This window comes from Periophthalmus magnuspinnatus, chromosome 12, assembly GCF_009829125.3.
Source record: "Periophthalmus magnuspinnatus isolate fPerMag1 chromosome 12, fPerMag1.2.pri, whole genome shotgun sequence".
Classification (NCBI taxonomy): Eukaryota; Metazoa; Chordata; class Actinopteri; order Gobiiformes; family Gobiidae; genus Periophthalmus; species Periophthalmus magnuspinnatus.
This window is the reverse complement of record NC_047137.1, coordinates 19,050,861-19,078,361: the sequence shown is the minus strand read 5'-3', so window position 1 is coordinate 19,078,361 and position 27,501 is coordinate 19,050,861. Positions and strand designations below refer to the sequence as shown.

Genomic DNA, 27,501 nt, shown 5'->3' with positions numbered 1-27,501 from the left:
TCCTCTGTGTATTTAAAGTGTTTGATGTGTTGCTAAAAGGCACATCATCACTACACACACGTCTGAAGCAGAGTGGATCTGACAAAGCTTCATGTGATTGTCTCAAAAATTATGTTTCAAACTGAATTCAGGCTGAAGCCGATGGTTTTAAATCAGATTTTATAACTTTAAGTAAAGTAGTTCCCTGAGGATCAGTTTTGGGCCCTCTACTTTTTACTATTTTTTTTAATTAATTCTATTGGTCACAGTTTAAAATAAAGCCTCATACATTTATTTGCAGATGATGTTGTTTTGTGCAGGTGCTCCCTCTGCTGGTCAGGAGCTTTATAAAGATTTTATTAAATACAAAACTCCCTCATGAATCTTAAACTGTCTTGAATGTAAATAAAACTAAATGTATGACTTTTTTTTTCTTCTAAAAACACATAAATAATGTGCAAGTTTTAAATCTTTACACACTAAATGTTACATCCACTAAAAAAGTCGACTCTTATAAACATCTTGGATTTTGACTTGATGAAACTTTTCCTTTAAAAACATCATTGGATCTTCTCTTTCTCTCTGCTCTTTGTTTTATTTCAGGTGATGATTTAAACTCATCTCTGTTTCTCTGAGTCTGAAGAGAACAGCTCTGTATGAAGTTTATCTGTAAGACACGACTCAAAAACTCCCAGAATGCATCACCTGTTTGTTCATCATTGATGCAGAACATTAATACAAGATGCATAAACAAAGAAAAATAAAATTAATCACTGTTCTGTTTGTGACACATTAAAGTCTCATTTTTGTTCTTTCCATTTTATTATTTCATCTCGTTGTGACTCCATTTTGTTCATGTTGTGCCACAGTTTTTATGACTCTATTATGTGAGTGTTGTAAAGGTGAACTTTGAACCTTTATTTGCCCCAATAAAAAGTCTTCATTTACAGTCTCAGTTCTCTCTCTCTCTCTCTCTCTGTCTCTCTCTCTCTCTCTGTCTGTTTCTCTCGTTCGTGCTCGTTGGACTAAATCGTGTGCTGGTGTTGGATAAATCGTTTGTAGACTTTTGCAGACGTTCCATCAGAGGTGAGTGACAGACCTGCAGCTGTAGGACACATGGACAGGGCCTTTATAACCTCTTCACTCCTTCACTGGTTTGACTCTATCCTTAATCCTGTCTTTTATTCACGTGTGCTGAAGTTTAGAGAAGCATTTTGGACTTTATGTAAGAACTCCAGAGCATTGTTCAGTACATCTTCTATATTTGTCATTAACACAGGAGCCCTCTGTGGTATTAGTGTTAAGAACCAACACAGCAACAAAAAAGTCCAAAGTCCAGTCCAGTCCAGTCTCTGGGACAGTTTTGTCAGTTACAGGAGCAAGGTTCCAATAAGACACGGGAATACAAAAATCAAAAAGTGTTAAGCCAAGAGCCTATTTACGTGGAGCACGCGGACGTTCCGGTGCCGAGTGACTGGTCCTGACCCCTCTTATCCACGGCAGGTGGTGTTGATTGCGTTGATGGGAAGTAGGTGCGCGCGGGAGGAGTGAGACGAGAATGCAGGGAGAGCAAGACAGGGATCATGACAGTACCCCCCCCCCCAAGGGACACCTCCTGGTGGCCCAAAAGACAGATACGGGTGGAAGGAGGGGGACCGGACGGAGGGAACAATGTCACTGGTGGGACACAAGGCAGTCCCTGGATGGAAGGTAGTGTCCAGCGGAGCAGCAAGGGTCCTGAGCAGGGAAGGGCGGGTCGGGCGTGGACAGGTCAGGAGTGGACGGCAAGTGGGAGGCCTTACCCCGAGCACACTCCTGGCACGTGGAGACTTAGGCCCTAGTGTCCTTCTCTGGGATACGGGGCTGTAACACCAGTCCTCCCAGAGCCACTGTTTGGCGCTTCCTCTTAGGCCGTACCGGACAGGTGGCCACAAAATGTCCTAATCCACCACAATAGAAGCACGCCCCCGCTAGGCGGCGCCCCCGTTGACGCTCCTCGGGCCGACAGACATGTGAGACCCAGTTGCGCTCCAAGTTGGCGAATGATATCTCTCTTTCGCAGCCGGCGACGAGGGGCGAACCACGGACCGAACAGGGGAGGGACGAGTCTCCCGCCGACGCTCCTGTAGCCGATTGTCTATGCGGTTGGCCAGCGTGATCAAAGCCCTGAGGTCAGAGGGCTCGTCCTGTGAGGCTAACTCATCTTTTAAAATGTCATTTAGTCCCCTGGAGAATACCGCTTTAAGCGCGCTGTCTGACCAATCCACTTCGGCCGCTAGTGTCCAAAATTCAATAGTAAACTCCGCCACAGACCTGGAACCCTGAGTTATGCCTAGCAGGCGGGAGGCGGCGTCAGCTCGATAGTGGGGATGACTAAAAACCAGCTTGAATTCATTTTAAAAAGTCTCAAAGTCCGTGCTGTCAAAAGCAGAGTTGGCGAACCTAGCCTCCGCCCATTGGAGCGCCCTACCCCTGAGCAACCCACAGCGCCCAGCCCGTGGGGAAACGGGCTGGGCGCTGTTGGAACACGGAGAGGCACTGGAATAGGAAGCCTCGGCAGGGGCCTGGCTGACCTGCATAAGGTTCCGGATCGGTGCTCCTCGACTCCGGAGGACAGGACGGTGGAACAGATCCCGCAGCGGCGGCGATAGAGGGCAGGTGCGCGAGCAGCGTGGCGACCTGGTTCTCCAGCTGCGCCACCCGCTGCACAAGAGACTGATTGTGCTCCAACAGGGTCCGGATGGTTTGCTCGTGCTGTCCGAGCACGTCGCCGTGGTGAGTAAACGCCTGTTGAAGCGTAGAGTCAGGTCTAGAGTCCGCTTGGTCCATTTCTGGCCGGAACGTTCTGTCAAAACCAGCGTGGCGTAAGGACCAAAGGTGCGAGACTCACGACGTTTAACAATGTCTTTATTCACACAAGTGATCACAAAAGTAAGAGTTCATAAAGCTAAGTTCATAATCCAATAAATCATGAATCATAATCCTTAGAAGCCGGGGAGCGTGGGTGCGGGTCCGTGAACATGGAGAGACATAGGTGCACGACGAGACAGGGAGAACACAAGACCATACCAGGACAGAGGTGCAGGGACTGCGGATTCCTGGAGCAGAGCAGAAAGGTTCCAATAAGACACGGGAATACAAAGAGCAAAAAGTGTTAAGCCAAGAGCCTATTCACGTGGAGCACGCAGACGTTCTGGCGCCGTGTGACTGGTCCTGACCCCTCTTATCCACGGCAGGTGGTGTTGATTGCGTTGATGGGAAGCAGGTGCGTGCGGGAGGAGTCAGGACTCCGCCCAGCTCCGGAGACAGGCAGGTGAGGGAGGAGGGAGATGAGAATGCAGGGAGAGCAAGACAGGGATCATGACATCAACATTAGAACATGAGGCTTCTTCAAAGTGTATGATTTCCATGAACAGTGCACCTGTTTTATCATTTATGTGTCTCCTCTGAACAACTGCAGGACCAGCCGCTGGTTTGGGAATAACAGACAGGTCAAAAAAGACACAGAAATGATCAGAGAAACATCCACCACATTGACATTTGAAATATTTACTCCTGTTGTGATGAGCAGGTCCAGAGTGTGTCTCTGTTGTGGCTCGCTGACATGAGTCAGACCAAAGGTTTCACAGAACTGAGCTCTTTAGTGTTTCTGTCAAACACATTATCCACATGTACATTAAAATCACCTGTAATGACTAAACCATCAAAGTCTGTGCATACGACTGAAAGCATCTCAGTAAAATCATCAATAAAACTCAGACAGAGCTGGGGAGGTTTGTATATGACTAAGTAGAGTCTGGAGGGGGATTGTTTTAGCTCCATTTTAAATGAAACATACTCAAAAGATGAAAACACCTCAAATGACAATCTGTGAGTGACTAAATTATCTCTAAACACACACACACACCTCCACCTTTTTGTTTACTCGTGTTTCACATTCAGATTTGAATTTGGGTGGAGTTGAGTTCTACAAGACCTCCTGTGTGGACCTCCTGTGTGGACCTCCTGTCTGGACAGGAGGTCCAGACAGGACAGTTCAGAGTGAATCTGAGAAATGATTGTTTTAAAAATACAAACATATTGTCACCAAATGAGTTCTGGCCTTTGGAAGAGTCTGTGCCCCTGGACGTGCAGTGGTCAGTTTGTCTCCTCTGGACTCTGGTCTGACTCTGATCCAAATGTGTCTCTGTTTCAGATGGAGCTGTGGAGGGTGGAGCTGTGGAGGGTGGTGCTGCTGGTCTGGCTGTGGACCTCTGCAGGAGGACAGGAGCCAGGTGTGTGCCCTCTCTACTGCCCCCTGTAGAAGCCTTTAAACTTCTGTGTGGAGAAACTCCAAACACCAGATCCTGAATGTGTCTGTTCAGACACAGAGAACAGGACATTTTACCAACGCAGTGATGAACATGTCACATCCTAACTTTGTCCCCTTGTCTCCTTGTCTCCTCAGAGACAGTGTCCTGTGTCGTCATGGAGACCTGTGTCCTGCCCTGCAGCTCTGATGGGGGTGAGGTCATACTGATCCAGTGGGTCAAAACTGAAGAGAACCTCCTGGTTCATGCTTTCCAGTACGGCACAGATCATCTGAAGAAGCAGGCTGAGACCTTTAGGGGGCGCACTTCCCTGTTTCCTGAGCAGATCTCCAGAGGAAACGCCTCTCTGCAGCTGTCCCACGTGAAGGTGTCCGACCAGGGATCATACCTCTGTCAGACCTTCACCAGCAACTCTGGAGCAAAGACCTGGGTCCACCTGAGAGTGAAAGGTAAGAACACACTGAGGAGGAGAACACACTGAGGAGGAGAACACACTGAGGAGGAGAACACACTGAGGAGAACACACTGAGGAGGAGAACACACTGAGGAGGAGAACACACTGAGGAGGAGAACACACTGAGGAGAACACACTGAGGAGAACACACTGAGGAGGAGAACACACTGAGGAGGAGAACACACTGAGGAGGAGAACACACTGAGGAGGAGAACACACTGAGGAGGAGAACACACTGAGGAGGAGAACACACTGAGGAGGAGCAGAAAGGAGACGCTGTGGTCTGAACGCAGCAGTAAACACCTCACAGTCTGGTGTTGGTGAGAGGAGATTGTTTTTATTTCATTATAAGAGACGGGTGTTTTGGTTTGAAACACTGCCCCCTGGTGTGGCTCTGGTTGTCACTACATGTTTCTCTGCACCAGTCGAGTTGCGGCTGGTCTTTGTACATCAGAGTTGAGTCTATAGTTTTGTAGGGCGGTGGTGTTGTCGTGGTTTCTGTTCTGCAGTAAGAAAACGTGACATGACCATTGCATTGAAAAAGGTTTGAGATGTTTCTGTCAGCGAGTTCCTGACACCGGTTTGGATGTTGAGGGGATCAAAGATACAGACTCAGGGTAAAAGTTTGACAGAGTTTATTACAAACAAGGAAATGTGAATGTCACATTGACAGAGCAGGTAGTAGAGCGCTGGGTCGTAGGCCAACGTCTTTAAACTTGGCGTGGGTCGGAGGATGAGGTGTTTGTTCCGGTCGTGGAGAGCTGAGTCGGAGGCTGAGGTACAGGGTAGCTCCAAGAAGCATGATCTGGCAAAAACGAAAAAAAAACTGTTGAGTACTGTGACCATAATCACGAAAAGTAGACTGAGCCAAGCTGAACTGTACCATGGAGGATACATGGACAGTCTGGAGGAGTTTGTAGGATCCTCTGACCCTTAGTACTCCAACAGAACTGTTCAGAGGGAGTAAGTTAAGTCAGGGCCACAACAACACGACTAAAGTCTGTGATGAACCACAAGTAAAAGTTTGCAAACCCAATGAATCTCTGTAACTGCTTCCTGTTGCTGGGCCTTGTCCACTCAGTCACAGCCTTTACCTTCTGTGGATCATCCTTCACCTGTCCCCTCCCCACAGTCAAGCCCAAAAAACTGACCTTGTTGCAGTGGAAGTACAGTACAGGCACTCACCCGCCCAGCACCATCACTGAGGTTCTTCTGCAGTGAGGTGTGCCTGGTCCAGCTGCATAGGCTCCTCTGGTGGGGGTGGTGTAGGAGACAGGTTGGACTGCTGTGGGAGGACAGGGCGACTCAGAATATGGGTCGGCAAATGGGGTCTCTCTCTTTGGTGATTTTGCAGACAGTTATCAATGCTCGCTAAAGAAGTCAGAGATTTAAGGTCAGGAGAGTCATCTGGAGAAATCAGCCCATCTTTTAATTTGTCATTTAGCCCCTTCACAAAAACAGCTTTTCCTGCACTGTCGGTCCAGTCCAGGTCCACAGCCAGTGTCCAGAGTTTGATGGTGTAATCTGCCACTGACCTGCTACCCCAAACAAGACTTAACAGAGAACTTTGCCTCAGCCCCCTGAAGTGCTCTCCCTCTCAATAATCCACACATGTCACATATTTTAGCAGCGTCTGATGTAAAACCAGCTTGCTGAAACACAGAGGAGCACTGAAAAAGAAAACCCTGGCAGTGGTTGGACTGACCTGAGTATGGGTCTGGATTCATGCATCTTGATTCCAGGGAGGGCGGGGGCTCCAGAAGAGGAGGCAGCTGCAGCAAAAGCCAGAGACTGGAGAGAGCGGCAAGCAGAAACCTGGTTGGAGATCTGAGGGACTTGTTGGGTCAGGGCTCGGTCACTTTCAGGCAGGGCCCTGATTCTCTGTTCATGTTGTCCAATCATAAAACCGTGTTGCAAAAATGCCTGGTGTGGCGTTTGGTCCTGCACTGAGTCTGATTGACCCATGTTGGTCAGATCGTTCTGTCATAATGTCCTGAGGGATAAAATGGAGCAGGTAGGAGAGAGCGAGGTCGTAGGCTGACATCTTTAAAAAGGTCGTAGGAGGCTTGGCGGAGGATGAGGTGTTCGTACCGGTCATGGAGAGCTGGGTCAGAGGCTGAGGTGCAGCGTAGATCTGGCAAAAATGAGAAAAAACTGCTGAGTACTGTGACCATAATCATGAAAACTAGACTGAGCCAAGCTGAACTGTACCACAGAGGGAACACGGACGATCTGACGGTGTAGGATCCTCAGTCCCTTTGTGCTGCTCATCACCTGTTAGGAACATGGTGACTAGCAGGTTAGCTCTGTCCATTTATATAAATAGTACATACAGTGTATGTGTTAAACCTTCTTTAATGGCTCTTTTACAGTCTGTTTCAGTCCCTTTACTTCAGTCGGGGGCACGTTGTCTCGTTCAGTCTTAATCTCGTTGTGCACTTTGTTTGTGGGGCTGTACGTTTATAAATGATTTGCTTGTGATCATGAGGTCGTCCCAGGCCTGTTCTGTTTTGTGTTGTCTCTTTTTGGTCTGTATGTTGTTTTGATGTCGTCTGTGCTCAGTGTGATGCTCTGGTCTGATAAATCTGTCAGTTGTAGTTTTTGTCTTGTGGTTCAGAGGATCAGGAGGTTCAGGGGGACTGGTTTTTCTGTGGGACGACTAAACATTTGTACCACGAGGAAACTGTAGTAATGTAATATTACTAATACTAATATTCTTAAGTTTATTTCTATGTGTCTTATTGTTTGTTCTGACCCTCTGTTTGTCCTCACTCATCCCTGTTTGTCCTCTCTCGTCCCTCTGTTTGTCCTCTGTCGTCCTTCTGTTTGTCCTCTGTTTGTGCTCTCTCGTCCCTCTGTTTGTCCTCTCTTGTCCCTCTGTCCTCTCTTGTCCCTCTGTTTGTCCCCTCTTGTCCCTCTGTTTGTCCTCTCTCGTCCCTCTGTTTGTCCTCTGTTTGTCCTCTCTCGTCCCTCTGTTTGTCCTCTGTTTGTCCTCTGTCATCCCTCTGTTTGTCCTCTGTCGTCCCTCTGTTTGTCCTCTGTTGTCACTCTGTTTGTCCTCTTTCGTCCCTCTGTTTGTCCTCTCTCGTCCCTCTCTCGTCCCTCTCTCGTCCCTCTGTTTGTCCTCTCTTGTCCCTCTGTTTGTCCTCTCTCGTCCCTCTCTCGTCCCTCTCTCGTCCCTCTGTTTGTCCTCTCTTGTCCCTCTGTTTGTCCTCTCTCATCCCTCTGTTTGTCCTGTCGTCCCTCTGTTTGTCCTCTCTCGTCCCTCTGTCGTCCCTTTGTTTGTCCTCTCTCCCCCCTCTGTTTGTCCTCTCTCGTCCCTCTGTTTGTCCTGTCGTCCCTCTGTCCTCTCTCGTCCCTCTGTTTGTCCTCTCTCGTCCCTCTGACTTGTGGCGTCCCCTTCAGGTCCGGTGGTGTCCCTGCAGTTGGAGCTTAAAGGAGACGTCCTGGTCTGCAGCTCTGAGGGCATCTACCCTGAGCCCAGTGTGACCTGGGCCCCTGACTCCGCCCACCAAACCCAGGTGCAGCCAATGGATGAGCAGCTCTACTCCGTGAGGAGCTCGCTCGCCCTGGAGCCCCGCCCCCCTCAGCGGTTCACCTGTAACATCAGCACCTCCCACAGCTGGAGGAGCGCCACCTACAGCCTGCACCGTGAGTCTGCTCCTCTATGCACCTGACTCCTCCTCTCTCCTCCTGTCTCCTCCTCTCTCCTCCTGTCTCCTCCTGTGTCCTCCTGTCCTCACTTGTGTGTGTCCTCAGCTCCAGTGGACATGTCCTCAGAGGTGACCCTGCCCTGCACCTCCTCGTCTGCTCCTCCTGCTCCAGTGGAGAGCCTGAGGTGGACCTTCAACCGGGTCCAGACCGTCCTGAGCCGGAGCGGAGCGGACGTGTCCTACGGCGCCTCCTGGAGGACGTTTGTGGAGGACGTGTCAGAGACGGGTGATCTGAGTCTGAAGAACCTGAGTCCAGAGCAAGAAGGAGTTTATCTGTGTGAAGTCCACACACAGCAGCACAAGGACATGTCCACAACACGGGTCCAACGCACAGGTGAGACAGGGGACAGGTGACAGGTGAGACAGGGGACAGGGAGGACAGGGACAGGGGAGGCAGGTGAGACAGAGACGGGTGAGACAGGTGAGACAAATGAGACAGGGGAGACAGGTGAGTCTGACAGGTGACACATGTGAGTGACAGATAAGTCTCACCTGTGTGACCTGCGTCACCTGTCTCACCTGTCAGACTTACCTAACAGGTGAGACAGGTGACTCTGACAGGTGAAACGGGTGAGTGAGACAGGTGAGTCTGACATGTGGCACAGGTGAGTCTTAAGGTCATCGCATGTGCGTTGAAACGTGTCTTGGTTCTTAAAAAGAAGTTTTAAGTTTAAGTTTTAAACAAGAGTTGACACAAAATGAGAGGGTGAGACAGAGAGGAGAGGAGGTGGGGAAGAGGAGGAGGAGGAGAGGGGGAGGAGGTTCTTTCTCTGCCTCTGCTGCAGGTCTTGAGTCTCTCCTCACATTCACAGAGTTTATGTGAGTCACAGAAACTCACTGCACAAGTACAAGACATCAGGCGTGTGCCAGCAGGTGGAGCAGCAGGAGCAGGTGGAGCAGGTGGAGCAGGTGGAGGAGGTGGAGCAGGTGGAGGAGGTGGAGCAGGTGGAGCAGGTGGAGGAGGTGGAGCAGGTGGAGCAGGTGGAGGAGGTGGAGCAGGTGGAGGAGGTGGAGCAGGTGGAGCAGGTGGAGGAGGTGGAGCAGGTGGAGCAGGTGGAGGAGGTGGAGCAGGTGGAGCAGATGGAGCAGCAGGAGCAGGAGGAGCAGGTGGAGCAGCAGGAGCAGGTGGAGCAGGTGGAGCAGCAGTAGACGCTCTCATCTCCACATGTGTTTGTGTCCCACAGTAGAGGTCCTTGGGGGCCCTGGGGGCCCTAGGGGCCCTGGGGCCCCTGTGATCGGAGGCTCAGTGTGTGGGGCCCTCGTCCTTCTCCTCGGCGTCTTCTTCTTCTTCTTCTTCCTGTGGAAACGTCAAAAGGACAAAGAGGTGAGAGCTCCAGACCAGCGCCTCAGCACACGGCTGTTTAACACAAACATATTCACACAAGTTTAAATCACATTTACACACAGATCTTCAGAGTCTGTGTCCCTCAGACGTCCAGGTCTGATCCAGAGGAAAACACAAACTTCAATCACTGGACAAATCGTTGTAGAAGTGAAGACGTTTCAGTTTCAGTGTCGTTAGCTCCTCCTTCACACAGATATAAGTCAGTGTCCAGCAGGAATCTGACCAGAACTGAAGAAGAGACTTGGACGAGCAGAGAAATGTCTTCAGTCCTACAACGATTTGTCCAGTGACAGATTTAACTTTGTCTTTTACTAAAGTTCTTCAGTGTTTCACTTTGAGGAGAACACTCAGATTCCACCTGGAGCTTAGAGCCTCAGAACCTTCAGAACGTTTCATTTTGATGCTGTGAAGATCAAATCTGAAAAACAGAAAAATATATAATAAGTTCTAACCAACTTTTATTTTATTTTTTAGCCCCAAAATCGAGCAGCAGAAGAACAAGAAATGTAAGTCTGAAACATTTACCTCAATCGACCAAACAACAGAAGATCTGACCCTCTGCTCCTCTGACCCTCTGACCCTCTGCTCCTCTGACCCTCTGACCCCTGTTCATACTGTTCCAGTGTAGAGGGGGTTTCAGAGGTCGACATCTGGACGTTTCAAGATGTTTCTGCTTCATCCTGAGTCATTTTCAGTTTCATGGTCCTGGTCTGAGACTCTGGGATTTATACCACACTGAGTCCAGCCCCAAAGGGAAGAGTTTTAGAGAGAAACTGCCCCTGAGCTGACCTCATTATGGGTCAGTACGTCTCTATAAAGAGCCTGACCCTCCTCAGACCTGTTCAGTCCTGATCACATCTGACTGATCTCCTCCTGTTCCAGAGGCGTCTTCAGCTGGAGATGAAACCTCAGGACAACGTTTCTGTTCACAGGGATTATACACAAAAACAGCTTCAGTCCTCTCTTTAAAATCAGACCTGGTTTAGTCCTGGTTCAGTCCTGGTTTAGTCCTGGTTTAGTCCTGGTCTAGTCCTGGTTTAGTCCTGGTTTAGTCCTGATCACATCTGACTGATCTCCTCCTGTTCCAGAGGAGGCTTCAGCTGGAGATGAAACCTCAGGACAACGTTTATGTTCACACGGATTATACACAAAAACAGCTTCAGTCCTCTCTTTAAAATCAGACCTGGTTTAGTCCTGGTTCAGTCCTGGTTTAGTCCTGGTTTAGTCCTGGTTCAGTCTCTTTTCAGGGCTCTTTGATCAGTTCCTCATTTCGTCTCTTATTATTGAAAATGTCTTCAGGAGCTCAAACGTCTTGATCAGAACAACAGTGTCCAGAGACCACCACTGAAACCTTCTCTACACTGGCCCCTCCTGGACAAATGAGGGATTACACCGTTTGTACTTTATGTAACAGTATTTGTCCAGTTCAAACGTTTCTTGTTCATGTCCAGTTTACTGGAGGACAGAGGAGGTCCTGCTGCTCTGGAGCTCCTGCTGCAGGAGACTTTTGGAGCTCTGTCTGAGGAAGAATCTCTAAAGTTGATGAGTTTCCTGGAGGACCAGAGTTTGATGGGAGAGTTCTCCATCCTTCACAGAAATGATGTGGAGAAAGACGACCTCGTGAAGAGCATGGTTCATGTTTACGGCGTCCACAGCATCACTGTGACCCACAGGCTCCTGCAGAAGCTCCAGAGGAAAGATCTACTGAAGAAACTGTCCCAACGGAAGTGTGATCCTGAAGGTAAACCCCAGGGGGCGCTGTAGGGGGCTCTTTTCTCTGTGTCTCATCTCCAAGAAATCTGACCTCATCTGTGAGCTGGAGCTTTTCCACACAGAGACAAAGTAGAAGAAGCTTCAGGTCTTTTGTTTTTTTAATCTAGATGAAAATGGTCTGTCTGCAGAGAGAAGAATGAACCTGCTCCACTGTGTGGACGAGAAGAACCACCGTCTGGAGGAGGAGACACAGGAGGACCTGAGAGGAGGACCTGAGGTGAAACAGGAGGACCCGAGAAGAGGACCTGAGGTGAAACAGGACGACACAGGAGGAGGACCTGAGGTGAAACAGGAGGACCTGAGAAGAGGACCTGAGGTGAAACAGGAGGACCTGAGAGGAGGACCTGAGGTGACACAGGAGGACATGAGAGGAGGACCTGAGATGAAACAGGAGGACCTGAGAAGAGGACCTGAGGTGAAACAGGAGGACCTGAGAAGAGGACCTGAGGTGAAACAGGAGGACCTGAGAGGAGGACCTGAGGTGAAACAGGAGGACCTGAGAGGACGACCTGAGGTGAAACAGGAGGACCTGAGAGGAGGACCTGAGGTGAAACAGGAGGTTCCGAGAGGAGGACCTGAGGTGAAACAGGAGGACATGAGAGGAGGACCTGAGGTGAAACAGGAGGACCTGAGAGGAGGACCTGAGGTGAAACAGGAGGACCTGAGAGGAGGACCTGAGGTGAAACAGGAGGACCTGAGAAGAGGACCTGAGGTGAAACAGGAGGACCTGAGAGGAGGACCTGAGGTGAAACAGGAGAACACGGGAGGAGGACCTGAGGTGAAAAAGAAGAAAACAAAAGGAGGACCTGAGGTGAAAAAGAAGAAAACAAAAGGAGGACCTGAGGTGAAACAGGAGGACCTGAGAGGAGGACCTGAGGTGAAACAGGAGGACATAAGAGGAGGACCTGAGGTGAAACAGGAGAACATGAGAGGAGGACCTGAGGTGACACAGGAGGACCTGAGAGGAGGACCTGAGGTGAAAGTCTCAAGCAAAGAAATGTGAGTTTATTTTTTACTAAAGGTTTCGAATAAAATAACAAACCCAAGATATTCATGCACAGTTCTTCTTTTTCAGTGTCTCTGGTCGTGGTCTGTCTCCTCACAGCTGTGGTCCTCAGGCCTCAGTCCTCAGCTCCTCCAGTCCCACACACCTGGACCTCAGTCACAACGACCTCCAGGACTCAGGAGAGGAGCCACCGTGTTCTGGACTGAAGAGCGCCCCCTGTTCACAGGAGACACCCAGGTGAGACCGCCCCCTGCTGTCTGTCAGGTGTGGGTCCTGATCCTCGGTTTCAGAGGTCGACATCTGGACGTTTCAAGATGTTTCTGCTTCATCCTGAGTCATTTTCAGTTTCATGGTCCTGGTCTGAGACTCTGGGATTTATACCACACTGAGTCCAGCCCCAAAGGGAAGAGTTTTAGAGAGAAACTGCCCCTGAGCTGACCTCATTATGGGTCAGTACGTCTCTATAAAGAGCCTGACCCTCCTCAGACCTGGTTAAGTCCTGGTTTAGTCTTGGTTCAGTCCTTTATTTTGTCTCTTATTTGACTCAGATTAATATAAATCCCAGTTCCATCAAATTGAAAATGTCTTCAGGAGCTGAAACGTCTTGATCAGAACAACAGTGTCCAGAGACCACCACTGAAACCTTCTCTACACTGGCCCCTCCTGGACAAATGAGGGATTACACCGTTTGTACTGTACCAATTTTCCATGTCCAACAAGGACATGAGAGGAGGACCTGAGGTGAAAGCCTCAAACAAAGAAATTTAAGTTTATTTTATTTAAGATTTGGAACTGAAAGGAAAAATAAGATCTGCAGTTTGGTGTTTGGTCCATGGTTGGTCCTGGTCTCTGGTCTCTGGTCTGGTCTCTGGTCTCTGGTCCTGGTCTGGTCTAAACTGGACTTGTGTGTTTCAGGTTGGATCCTGCTGGAGAGGTCCAGATGCAGAGTAAAAATGGTCTGTCTGCAGAGAAAAAACTGAACAAACACCACTCTCTGAACGGGATGAATGACCCCAGTCTGGAGAATGAGAAACACAAAAACATGAGAAGAGGACCTGAGGTGAAACAGAATAACATGAGAAGAGGACCTGAGGTGAAACAGAAGAACATGAGAAGAGGACCTGAGGTGAAACAGAAGAACATGAGAAGAGGACCTAAGGTGAAACAGAAGAACATGAGAAGAGGACCTGAGGTGAAAGCCTTAAAACAGGAAATGTGAGTTTATGTGAGGAAAAAATGTGATCTGCAGTCTGGTCTCTGGTCTCTGGTCTGGTCTCTGGTCCTGGTTCTGGTCCTGGTCTGGTCTAATCTGGACTTGTGTGTTTCAGGTTGGATCCTGCTGGAGAGGTCTGGATGTTGACTAAAAATGGTCTGTCTGCAGAGAAAAAACTGAGGAAACACCTCTCGCTGAATGAGATGTATGACCTCAGTGTGGTGAAGGAGAAACAGGAGGACCTGAGAGGAGGACCTGAGGTGAAACAGGAGGACCTGAGAGGAGGACCTGAGGGGAAACAGGAGAATATGAGAGGAGGACCTGAGGAAGGAAAGAAAGAAATGTGAGTTTATTTGACTTAAAATTTCAAATTGAAAGAAAAAACATAATATTCATGCACAGTTCTTCTTTTTCAGTGTCTCTGGTCGTGGTCTGTCTCCTCACAGCTGTGGGCCTCAGGTCTCAGTCCTCAGCTCCTCCAGTCCCACACACCTGGACCTCAGTCACAACGACCTCCAGGACTCAGGAGAGGAGCCACCGTGTACTGGACTGAAGAGCGCCCCCTGTTCACAGGAGACACCCAGGTGAGACCGCCCCCTGCTGTCTGTCAGGTGTGGGTCCTGGTCTTAGGTTTCAGAGGTCGACATCTGGACGTTTCAAGATGTTTCTGCTTCATCCTGAGTCATTTTCAGTTTCATGGTCCTGGTCTGAGACTCTGGGATTTATACCACACTGAGTCCAGCCCCAAAGGGAAGAGTTTTAGAGAGAAACTGCCCCTGAGCTGACCTCATTATGGGTCAGTACGTCTCTATAAAGAGCCTGACCCTCCTCAGACCTGGTCAGTCCTGGTTTAGTCCTGGTTTAGTCCTGGTTTAGTCCTGGTTTAGTCCTGATCACATCTGACTGATCTCCTCCTGTTCCAGAGGAGGCTTCAGCTGGAGATGAAACCTCAGGACAACGTTCACACGGATTATACACAAAAACAGCTTCAGTCCTCTCTTTAAAATCAGTCCTGCTTTAGTCCTGGTTCAGTCCTGGTCTAGTCCTGGTTTAGTCCTGGTTTAGTCCTGGTTTAGTCCTGCGTCAGACCTGGTTTAGTCCTGGTTCAGTCCTGGTTTAGTCCTGGTTTAGTCCTGGTTCAGTCCTGGTTTAGTCCTGGTTTAGTCCTGGGTCAGTCCTGGTTTAGTCCTGGTTTAGTCCTGGTTTAGTCCTGGTTTAGTCCTGGTTTAGTCCTGGGTCAGTCCTGGTTTAGTCCTGGGTCAGTCCTGGTTCAGTCCTGGTTTAGTCCTGGTTTAGTCCTGGTTCAGTCCTGGTTTAGTCCTGGTTTAGTCCTGGTTTAGTCCTGGGTCAGTCCTGGTTTAGTCCTGGGTCAGTCCTGGTTTAGTCCTGGTTCAGTCCTGGTTTAGTCCTGGTTCAGTCCTGGTTTAGTCCTGGTTTAGTCCTGGTTCAGTCTCTTTTCAGGGCTCTTTGATCAGTTCCTCATTTCGTCTCTTATTATTGAAAATGTCTTCAGGAGCTCAAACGTCTTGATCAGAACAACAGTGTCCAGAGACCACCACTGAAACCTTCTCTACACTGGCCCCTCCTGGACAAATGAGGGATTACACCGTTTGTACTTTATGTAACAGTATTTGTCCAGTTAAAATGTTTCTTGTTCATGTCCAGTTTACTGGAGGACAGAGGAGGTCCTGCTGCTCTGGAGCTCCTGCTGCAGGAGACTTTTGGAGCTCTGTCTGAGGAAGAATCTCTAAAGTTGATGAGTTTCCTGGAGGACCAGAGTTTGATGGGAGAGTTCTCCATCCTTCACAGAAATGATGTGGAGAAAGACGACCTCGTGAAGAGCATGGTTCATGTTTACGGCGTCCACAGCATCACTGTGACCCACAGGCTCCTGCAGAAGCTCCAGAGGAAAGATCTACTGAAGAAACTGTCCCAACGGAAGTGTGATCCTGAAGGTAAACCCCAGGGGGCGCTGTAGGGGGCTCTTTAACTCTGTGACCACTTCAGCCACAGGCTTCAATGATCTGATTATTCAGATTCATGGTTTTGCACATAAACAAACACAATATGTAATGAGACATGAGCACCTCACACAGTTTAAAACATGGGTGAGGTACTCTCTGTGAGGTACTCTCTGTGAGGTGGTTGTGGACCTCACACACTGTTCAAAACATGTCTCTCTCCAAAACCTGGTCACTTTTAATCTTCTCAGACTCTTCATAAGCCTCTGTCAAACTCACACTGTTTGTGCTGAAGCTGCTCCAGAGTTGAGAAGGTTAAAGGTCCAGAAACATCTGAAAAGTGCAGTTTTGACATCAGTGGAACATGAGGAACAGGCAGAATATTGACCTGGGCATAAAGCTCACACTGCTGTCCACACACGCCTCAGCTGAGAGGTCAGTGGAACATCATGTCCAAGACATCTGACCTCATCTGTGAGCTGGAGCTTTTCCACACACAGCGAAAGCAGCAGAAGCTTTAGGTCTTGTGTTTTTACAATCATAATGTGACTTTTCTGAGTGTTGTGTTTAATGTTTAATCCAAACTGGGAGCAGATACTTAGAAGTTGCTGTAGACCTGCACTTTAAGAGCATCACCAGATCATCTACAGACATGAGATCAGAGGAGTCTGAGGTTTTTCATCAAGGGCCCATAACAGAGAGGAACCAGAGGGTCGATCGAGGGCCATAGACCTGTGCACAGAACAGGGAGTAACTCAAATATCTGCATTTATAACAGTTAGAATGAACCAGAATTGATCAATTGGGCCATAGTTTGGACAGATGGTCACACAGATCATCTCAAAAACATCCAGGTTTACTTTCATTAAACTGCACAGACAGGTCATCAACAAATGAAACAGAAGAGAAGATTCACCCTGATGAACCCCAGTACTGACCCTGAATGGGTCAGAAGTAGAAACGCCCCATTTCACCTGAATTTCACCTGCATGGACTGACAGGAGAACCACAAAATAAGTTCTGTAGGAAAGTCCCTGGAACACTTCAGTTTGATCATTTGTTGAACAGTTTTCTATGTTTAATTTGACCAAACGCTTTAGTCCAACAAACACATGGATATGGTGGAACCCTGGAGTTATATTTATCCAGTGTCTCCTTCAACACAAAGACACGTCAGGGCCATGTCCAGACTTAAAGTCAAACTGAGGAGCCATAGTCTCATGTTCTGTTTGTGTCCTCACAGAGATCATCAGGAGGAGCTCAGAGGACATGAAGTCCAGACTGAGACAGAGGTTTAATTTCCTCACAGAGGACCTCAGAGGAACCACAGAGGAGATGGAGTTTGATGAAGGCTTCACAGAGCTCCTCATCACTGTGGGAGACTCTGGACAGAACAACCAGGACCATGAGGTCATACAGATGGAGACACTGTCCAGGAGACCAGCCAATGAGACTTTCCAGTGTCAGGACATGTTTAAACCCCGCCCACATTCACCAGAGCCAATCAGAGTGGTGCTGACAAAGGGTGTGGCCGGTGTGGGGAAAACGGTGCTGACTCAGAAGTTGTGTCTGGACTGGGCTGAAGGCCACACCCTCCAGGACCTCCAGCTGCTGTTCCCGTTCACTTTCAGAGAGCTCAATGTGCTCAGAGACACACAGTTCAGCCTGGTGGGACTGCTGCACCACTTCTTCAGTCCATCCAAAGATCTGTGCAGCTTCCAACAGCTCCAGGTGCTCTTCATCTTTGACGGTCTGGACGAGTGCAGACCTCCTCTGGACTTCAGCAGAACCCGAGTCCTGACCGACCCCACAGAGTCCGCCTCAGTGCACGTGCTGCTGGTAAACCTCATCAGGGGGAGTCTGCTTCCCTCCGCTCGCCTCTGGATAACCACGCGCCCCGCCGCGGCCAATCAGATCCCTGCAGAGTGCGTCTCCATAGTGACAGAGGTCAGAGGGTTCACCGACCCGCAGAAGGAGCAGTACTTCAGGAAGAGGTTCAGAAACAAGGCCACAGCCGTCATCTCCCACATCAAGAGCATCCGCAGCCTCCACATCATGAGTCAGATCCCGATCTTCTGCTGGATCCTCTCCACAGTTCTACAGAAGCTTCTGGAACAAACAGAGGAACCAGAGCTGCCCCAGACTCTCACACAGATGTACGTCCACTTCCTGGTGGTGCAGGCCAAAGTCCAGAACATCAAGTATCACCAGGGATCAGCGGCAGATCCACACTGGACTCCAGAGACCAGGAAGATGATGGAATCTCTGGGAAAACTGGCCTTTGAGCAGCTGCAGAAAGGAAACCTGATCTTCTACGAGTGTGACCTGAGGGAGTGTGGGCTGGATGCTGCAGCGGCCTCAGTGTACTCTGGAGTGTTCACACAGGTCTTTAGAGAGGAGCCAGGCCTGTACCAGGACAAGGTCTACTGCTTCATTCATCTGAGTGTGCAGGAGTTTCTGGCTGCTCTTCATGTCCATCAGACCTTCTTCAGATCTGGAAAGAACCTGCTGAAGCCACCACACTCATCTAAGGATCCTTACACCGTGACCTTCTACCGCTCTAATGTGGACCAGGCCTTACAGAGTCCAAACGGACACCTGGACCTGTTCCTGCGCTTCCTCCTGGGGCTGTCTCTGTCGACCAATTGGAGGCTGCTGCAGGGTCTGCTGACTCACACAGGAAGTGACCCGACCAATCAGGAGACAGCAGAGTACATCAAACAGAAGCTGAATGATGAGGGTCTGTCTGCAGAGAGAAAAATGAACCTGCTCCACTGTCTGAACGAGATGAATGAACACAGTCTGATGGAGAACATCCAGAAGGCTATGAGAGGAGGAGAGCTCTCTAGCTGTAATATCTCTCTTGCTGACTGGTCGGCTCTGTCCTTCCTCTTACTGTCCTCAGACTCAGACCTGGAGGAGTTTGACCTGAGGAAATACCAGGCCTCAGAGAGAGCTCTCCTGGGTCTGCTGCCTGTGGTCAGAGCCTCCACCAAAGCCCTGTGAGTCCACACTGTTTTTAAACTCTTGTTTGGTGGTTCTAGTCTCTAATGTCCCTCTCTGTCCTCAGTCTTTGTGGCTGTGGACTGTTCCCTCACAGCTGTGGGCCTCTGGCCTCAGTCCTCAGCTCCTCCAGTCTCACACACCTGGACCTCAGTTATAACCACCTCCAGGACTCAGGAGTGGAGCTGCTGTGTTCTGGACTGAAGAGCGCCCCCTGCAGACTGGAGATGCTCAGGTGAGTCTCAGAACCGATCCAGAGAGTCTGGAGTGGGACCTCCTGTCTCATGTGGACTGTAGTTTGTCCTGAGTGTGGATCTATAAAAAGAACTGCATAAGACTCTCTTGGTGAGAGGTCGAGTAGTGGCTCCTCCAGATACTGCAGCTGCCAGGAGCTCCAGCCCAGTAAGAATTCTTCCTCAGAGTGCAGTGTAACAGTGCGTTAGTGTACCTGACCTCTGACCTCTGACCTGACCACAGGGAAATCAAACTGCCTGTAATCTGACAAAGAATCCACAGCTTTCACGAAGGGCCCACTTTGTCAGGATTATTCTTTATTTTCACAACTTTTTAGAATGTATAAATCCTCAAAGCACCTAAAAGTTAGCTATATACGATTTTAGCCTAGCCTGTCCTGAGCCTGTGCTAGCTCAGCTTTAGCATGTATCTCTCTGATTGGTCAGAACTGGTCACATGTTTTGTCATGCGGTGAGTCTGGGCTCAGGCCACTGAAACACCACAGCTCCATCTTTGGTTCTTCAGATCTGATTATATCTGTGTGTCCCTCAGGTCAGGATCCAGAGCAAAAGATGAAATTAAATCTGTCAAATGGACAAATCGTTGTAGGAGAGAAGACATTTCACTGCTCATCCAAGACACTTCTTCAGTTCTAGTCAGCTTGCTGAGGCCCTAACTACACTGAAACTGTAAACAACTTTTGTCTCCACCAGTAATCTGATCAGAACTGAAAAAGCAGCTTGGATGAGCAGCCAAACGTCTTTTTCTATGGATCTGAACAGGCCCAGAGTGTGAGGGCCCTGGAGGAGAGGCCCTGGAGGAGAGGCCCTGCTGCTCTGAGTGACTGTTTCCTCTTGTCTCCTCAGTCTGTCCCTCTGTGGACTGTCCCGTCAGAGCTGTCGGCCTCTGGCCTCAGTCCTCAACTCCTCCAGTCTCACACACCTGGACCTCAGTCAGAACAACCTCCAGGACTCAGGAGTGGAGCTGCTGTGTTCTGGACTGAAGAGCGCCCCCTGCAGACTGGAGACACTCAGGTGAGTCTCAGAACAGATCCAGAGGCACAGACCTGACAGGAAAGTCCCTGTGAGTCAGAACTGTGGAGGAGTAAAGGAGAATCATGCAGAGTTTGGAGTGGGACGTCCTGTCTCATGTGGACTGTAGTTTGTCCTCTGTATTGGTGTGAGGTCGACTAGTGGCTGCTCCAAGTCCTGCAGCTGCCAGGAGTTCCGCCCCAGAAAGAACTATCCCTCAGAGCGCAGTGTAACAGTGTGTTAGTGTACCTGACCTCTGACCTATGACCTGATCAAACTGCCTGTATTCTGAGAAGTCATCCACAGCTTTCACAAAGGGCCCACTTTGTCAGGATTCTTCTTTATTTTCACAGCTTTTTAAAATGGTCTAAATAATCAAAGCACCTAAAATGTAGCTTTGTAAGATTTTAGCCTGTCCTGAGCCTGTGCTAGCTCAGCGCTAGCACCTATCACTCTGATTGGTCAGAACTGGTCACATGGTTCATCATATGGTGGGAGACACTGGGCACAGGCCACTGAAAACAACACAGCACCATCTAAGTCACAACGACACAGCTGCCATTTTGAACAGGCCCAGAGTGTGAGGGCCCTGGAGGAGAGGCCCTGGAGGAGAGGCCCTGGAGGAGTGACCTGGAGGAGAGGCCCTGCTGCTCTGAGTGACTGTTTTCTCTTGTCTTCTCAGTCTGTCCCTCTGTGGACTGTCCCCTCACAGCTGTGGGCCTCTGGCCTCAGTCCTCAGCTCCTCCAGTCTCACACACCTGGACCTCAGTGGAAACGACCTCCAGGACTCAGGAGTGGAGCTGCTGTGTTCTGGACTGAAGAGCGCCCCCTGCAGACTGGAGATGCTCAGGTGAGTCTCAGAACAGATCCAGAGGCACAGACCTGACAGGAAAGTCCCTGTGAGTCAGAACTGTGGAGGAGTAAAGGAGAATCATGCAGAGTTTGGAGTGGGACGTCCTGTCTCATGTGGACTGTAGTTTGTCCTCTGTACTGATGTGAGGTCGACTAGTGGCTGCTCCAAGTCCTGCAGCTGCCAGGAGTTCCGCCCCAGAAGGAACTCTCCCTCAGAGCGCAGTGTAACAGTGTGTGAGTGTACCTGACCTCTGACCTATGACCTGACCAAACTGCCTGTATTCTGAGAAGTCATCCACAGCTTTCACGAAGGGCCCACTTTGTCAGGATTCTTCTTTATTTTCACAACTTTTTAAAATTGTCTAAATCCTCAAAGCACCTAAAATGTAGCTTTGTAAGATTTTAGCCTAGCCTGTCCTGAGCCTGTGCTAGCTCAGCGCTAGCACCTATCACTCTGATTGGTCAGAACTGGTCACATGGTTCATCATATGGTGGGAGACACTGGGCACAGGCCACTGAAAACAACACAGCGCCATCTAAGTCACAACGACACAGCTGCCATTTTGAACAGGCCCAGAGTGTGAGGCCCTGGAGGAGAGGCCCTGGAGGAGAGGCCCTGGAGGAGTGACCTGGAGGAGAGGCCCTGCTGCTCTGAGTGACTGTTTCCTCTTGTCTCCTCAGTCTGTCCCTCTGTGGACTGTCCCCTCACAGCTGTGGGCCTCTGGCCTCAGTCCTCAGCTCCTCCAGTCTCACACACCTGGACCTCAGTCACAACGACCTCCAGGACTCAGGAGTGGAGCTGCTGTGTTCTGGACTGAAGAGCGCCCCCTGCAGACTGGAGACGCTCAGGTGAGACGCTCCCATGATGCACTCTGCCCCCTTGTGTCCACATGAGTGTAATGCTGTGTCTTTAGGCTGTCTGGATGTCTGGTCTCACAGAGGGGCGGGGCTGCTCTGGCCTCAGCTCTGAGCTCCGCCCCCTCCCACCTGAGAGAGTTAGACCTGAGCTACAACCATCCAGGACCCTCAGCCGAGCTCCTGACCGCTCTACAGGACCAGCGCCCCCTGCTGTCTGTCAGGTGAGACTACAGGTCTCTGGTCCTGGTCCTGGTCTGGTCTAAACTGGACTTGTGTGTTTCAGGTTGGATCCTGCTGGAGAGCGCTGGATGGTCCCAGGTCTAAGGAAGTGTGAGTATTTTTTGTGTTATTAACCACTTGACGTTCCGACGGCCCGAGTGTCTTTACGTTACAACTTTACAGCAACGTACGTGTGTTTCTGTGTCACCCACACAAACAATCTACACATCAAATGAAAGCTACGGCTCTTGTCTTTCTGAATTTGTAAACCATTTACACCTCTAATCACCACAGTGCTGACAGGAAAGACGTTTTTACAGAGAAGTCAGAAATGTGGATTTGGACTTCACTTACCATTGAGCGCTCTGGTTCTGTCAAACATCAACATATTCACACAAAGTTGGTCTCAATCGTTCCATAAAAGTCCAGAGAATATAATCCAGTCAAGAAATTATGTCCACAAAGGAAGTTAGAGCCTCCATGTCCAATCTGCTGCAGGAAAGTGAAATCTGCTCCGTCACTTTTTTGCATTTCTTTTGTCGATTTCAAGCATAATAAACTTCTGACAGCGCCAACTTTGTTCCTCAGCACGAAAAAAAAAAAGTGTTATCTTGTGACTGACACCAGTGTTGGCCAATAAGGTGGGGGCTGTGGGTTACTGGAGCCGCGGACAGTGAATCAGAGCTACAGATGAGTGAAAGAGTACGCCCCACTCTCCCCCTTGTAGAATCAAGCTGTTACATTACACACGTTTAGTGATGTTTTCCTCTTAAAGCCAATGAGCAGCGGAACACGACGATGCATGACATGCAGTGGTTTACTGTAAACAGACGGAGTTTGCTGCGCACGTAAAAAGACGAGACTGGATACAAAGATCTGTGCATAAAATAACGCGCGCGCAATTGTGTAATTTTATGCAGCAGTTTTGCGTTTTAAACATGACGAAACGGACAAAACAAAGGAAGTACATGACCGAGGACACTGTGGATGTTTGTACAAGTTAAACTAGAGGCATCTGGACCTGGAGCGGTTCATGGAACCGAGTTAAGGTCTCATGATGGACTCAGGAGCAGAGGACCTGATGTGCTGATGGACTGGATGTTCCTGATCGGTAAGTGTGGTTTATTCTGCTATTGACTTAATTGTGGGTCAAATGTGATCATTAGCATTAGCTAATGCCAATCTGCACCCCCCGACCACCACTAATCATTCACACACACACCACTTGGGTGAAGTGTCTTGCCTAAGGACACAATGACAGAAGTTGGTCCAGGGGACTCGATCCTTCGGGTTGGGGGACCAAAGCTCTAACCACTGAGCCACTGTCACAGAAGGACTGCAAATGTGTGTGTGTTTACATTTTGAAGTGTGTGTGTGTTTGTTCACTGTTTGCAGTGTGTGGTTTGTAAATATATATTTATTTTGACCCATACCACTTGTTTTGACTGTATTTTATATACAAATATACATTTTATATTGTGTTTTGATATATAAATGTACAGTAATAGAGCAGCTGCAGATACAGATTCCTCTCAGTGTGAGTTTTCAGTTGAGCCTCACTGTCTGTGGTTAAAACATTCAAAAGTTATTGCACTTTTTCCAAACGTTCTCCAAATGTCTCTATTTGGAGAACGTTTGGAGAGGCCTGGACTTATTCATGATAAAATGAGTGTAAAACTGTCGTAACGGGTGTGTGTAGCGGACCAAGGGATGCAGACTCGGGGCAGAATTACAGTATTTATTGTAGACAAGGGACAAAGTACGAACAGAAGGTGATCCGGGGGTGAGCAGGTGAGCAGGAACACATGAACACAGGAACACAGGAACACAGGAACCGACAGGAACCGACAGGCATGACAGGAACACAGGCATGACAGGAACACAGGAATCAAGAGACACGACAGGGATGAAGTGAACACGACAATGATCTCGCCCTGAGTCTTTTCTCCCAGCTCCTCTTATGCACAGCAGGTGATTGCGCTGATGGGCTGCAGGTGCGCGCAGGAGGAGCCAGGAGCCCAGCCCAGATCCGGCAGGTGAGGGAGGGAAAGAGCAGGACAGGAGGAAAACCAGGAGCGGACAGTGCGGATCATGACCAAAACTCTCATTTTTATAGGTATTGACCTCAAATTTGAAATGTGAGAGGCAAACAGTCTTGTCAGTTGAGATGTTATGTATTTTTGATGGTTATAGCTCTGAATGGTATAAAATATATAAGAAAACACTAATCCCTCTACTGTGTTAAACATTTAATTGGATTTTAAAGGGGGGAGTATTCCTGATTCCTGGAGGGAAGCAATAATTTCTGTGATAGCAAAGGAGGGTAAAGATGGACTCAACTGCTCAAATTACAGACCAATAATGTGCTCAATGTGGATTATAGAATATTTACAGTGATTCTAGCACAGAGAACGGAGAATATCCTACTGGAATTATTAGTTTAGACCAGACAGGATTTATCTGGCAAACACTCGACAACAACGTACTTTACATATCATGCAATATATCAAGGAAAGGAAAATGGAAGCTGCAATTTTAGGATTAGATGCAGAAAAGGCATTTGATTCTGTGGGAATTTTTGTTTAAAGTAATGAAAAACTTTAATTTCCAGGAGGAGTATATTAGGACTGTGTGGGCTCTGTAAATGGATCCTGAGGCAAGGATCAAGGTTAATGGTCGTTTATCAAACACAATCAAACTAGAAAGGGGACGCCGTGTCGTAACGGTGGGTGTAGGTGCGGACCAAGGGATGCAGGACTCGGGACAGAGTTACAGTGTTTTATTTACAAAGTGCAGAATGTAAAGTCAATAGTTATAAGGTCACAAGTGGGGACAAGGAGCGGGAGGCAGGCTAGACGGGCGTAGTCCAGAACGGGCAGAAGACAACTGGGGCTGGAGCACGACAGGGCGAGACACGGGACCAGGAAGGACCGAGCAGGAATAATCCAACCGGCGAGAGCCAGGGCAGGTGACGGGAGACGAGCCGGAGATCCAGACAGGACAGAAGGCGAAGACAAAGGGTGGACTTTACCGGAGCTGGAGCGCAGAGGCAGGAGCAGGAACGAGCGGGAGAGCAGGAATCTGAGGAGTAGCAAAAATCCGGTAGGAGGCGAGCAAGCAGGCAACAAAATACCAAAACTGAGCTGGAGCATTCACGCTAAACACGCGGACGGTCTGGCACCAAGTGTCTGAGGCTCATCCAACTTAAGCCCCGCAGCCGGTGGAGTTGATTGCGCTGATTCGCCCCAGGTCCACGTGGGAGGAGTGAGGAACTCCGCACATCTCCAGGTAGACAGGTAGGGGAGGGGGAAGAACACAGGAGGACAGACAATGCAGGCATCATGACATGCCGTCAAGGACGCTCGGTCAGCCCTCTATTATTTGTCATTTTCCTAGAACCATTAAGCCAATGTATTAAGCAGAGCACTTATATTAAAGATATAACTATGTCAGGAATAGAACAGAAAATAGCCTTCTTTACAGAGGATGTCTTAATTTACCTGGAGAACCCAAACTCATCATCAATTTTGATGACAACAATGTCAGAGTTTGAGATGTCAGGTTACAAAATTACAATTCCTGAAAACAGGTCTAAACACAGACAGAGATGTACTCATATGCGAAATAAAGTAACTACAAGTCTAAGGCAGGCCAAAGCTAACTTCTTTATAAATGTAATAGAAAATGCAAAAGGCAATGGTAAATGAATTTGGCAATACCTAAACAAACTGCTTGGCCGTCAGTCAAACAAAAATAACAAAACAATGGAGCTACATGTAAATAACTCCATTGTTACTTAGCTACTCATTTAAACAACTTTTTCATAACCTCTAAAGGAGATCACCCAACACTTCACTCCACTTACACTGATAACACCAGTGACCCTGATCAGGCTCTGTTCAGGATCACTGATATTTCAGACTATGAAGTTGCCAAAGTAATTACAGATTTAAAAAACTCAAAGGTGCTTGATGCAACTGGTCTAAATACACATTTTTTGAAAGACTTTAAGTATCCTCCTGTACGACCAATCACCCATCTTCTCAATATGTCCTTCCAACATTCTTTTGTCCCAGCTGATTGGAAAGTAGCTGCAGTAACACCAATTTTCAAATCAGGTGCTAAAACAGACATGGCCAATTATCGACCTACAAGCATACTTCCTGTCATATCAAAATAGCTGAGAAGTGGGTGGTCAAACTTCTCACTGCTCACCTAGAAAACACCAAACCCTCATTACATCCACTACAGTTTGGCTTTTGTGCCCATCACTCCACAGATACTGCCCTCTGTGTTAACAGAAAACATAAAGAGCTTGCTGGACAAGAGTCCCTGTGTTGGGGCTGTCTTCTTAGATTTGAAGAAAACCTTTGACTCCATAAACCATCAGATCTTGCTGTCCAGGTTGACTCAGTTTAACATCTCCAGCCGAGCTCTTCAATGGTTTACATCGTATCTGTCCCACAGGAAACAGTATGTGGGAGTTGATGGTGTAAAATCTTCATGTTTAGACAGTGATGTCGGTGTTCCACAGGGGTCGATCCTTGGGCCAGTTTTATTCTCCCTCTTTATCAATAACTTACCAAATGCTTGTCCAAATATATTCTCACAGATGTATGCGGATGATGCAGTCAGATACACTCACACCAAAAACGTTCAACAAGCTGCTGATGACCTCACAGCTGCCGATGACCTCACAGCTGCTTTATCGTCGGTGCATAACTGGCTTAAGGATTCCTGCCTCTTGTTAAACACCACAAAAATGGTCAGAATGTATCTGACCAAGGGCGGAACCAGTGGAATGTTCTCCTGGTAACCCTGAGAGAATGTCCCACAGACACTTCTTTTAAAGCTCAGACGAAAAACTGGTTATGGTCAAACCAAACATGCATCACCTATAGCAGCAGTGTGGTTTGAACTGTTTCATAGAGACGTATTTGCCTGTGTGGACAAAATATGAAGGGGGTGCAGAATATACTTGTCCTGAATGGGCCAAACTGACTGAAATAATGGAGACTGTGTAATGACTGGAATATGCAACATTTTGTATGGTACAATAATGGGAACTGTGCAGTGAATGTAATGTGGTGCGCAGTTTTTAACTTGACCTTTTTGTGACCCCAGCCCTTGGGACAACAGATGGAAATTAGCCCTTGGCTATAATCTGGCGTATTTATATCCATGTTGAATCATGTCTGTTCATTAATATACATTGTCCCAGTCAAATAAAAAAAAAATAATAATAATAAAAGGAGAGGGAACTAGACAATGTGATCAGAGTTAATGTGGTTTGTTGGGCCAATCTAAATCTTCAGCCAGTGTCTAAAACTCAGTGGTTTATTCAACAAAGAGACTCAACAAGTGAAGAGAAGCATCAGCCTCACAGTCAGGACGGTCACAAACAGGTTTAAGTTTCTCCACAAACTCATGAGTCACTCAGTCAATAGAGACGTTAGAACTTTTAGAATCTGATTAGAGCTGTTGTTTTATGGCCTTTAAATTCTCCACGTAGCAGAGGACTCGTGCTGTTGCCTCCTGCATCATCCAGTC

General features: G+C 48.5%; 1 protein-coding gene across 1 annotated transcript in view; it reads left to right on the top strand.

Annotated features, from left to right (window-relative positions):
- The window catches only part of LOC117379338 (NACHT, LRR and PYD domains-containing protein 1a allele 5-like), a 186,619-nt gene that overhangs the window by 7,060 nt on the left and 152,058 nt on the right, over window positions 1-27,501 (top strand). The window contains exons 2-5 of the mRNA XM_055225595.1: window positions 4,175-4,253; window positions 4,427-4,738; window positions 8,149-8,394; window positions 8,503-8,790. Coding sequence (XP_055081570.1) covers window positions 4,175-4,253; window positions 4,427-4,738; window positions 8,149-8,394; window positions 8,503-8,790 — 925 coding nt within the window. The remainder of the gene's footprint in view (window positions 1-4,174; window positions 4,254-4,426; window positions 4,739-8,148; window positions 8,395-8,502; window positions 8,791-27,501) is intronic.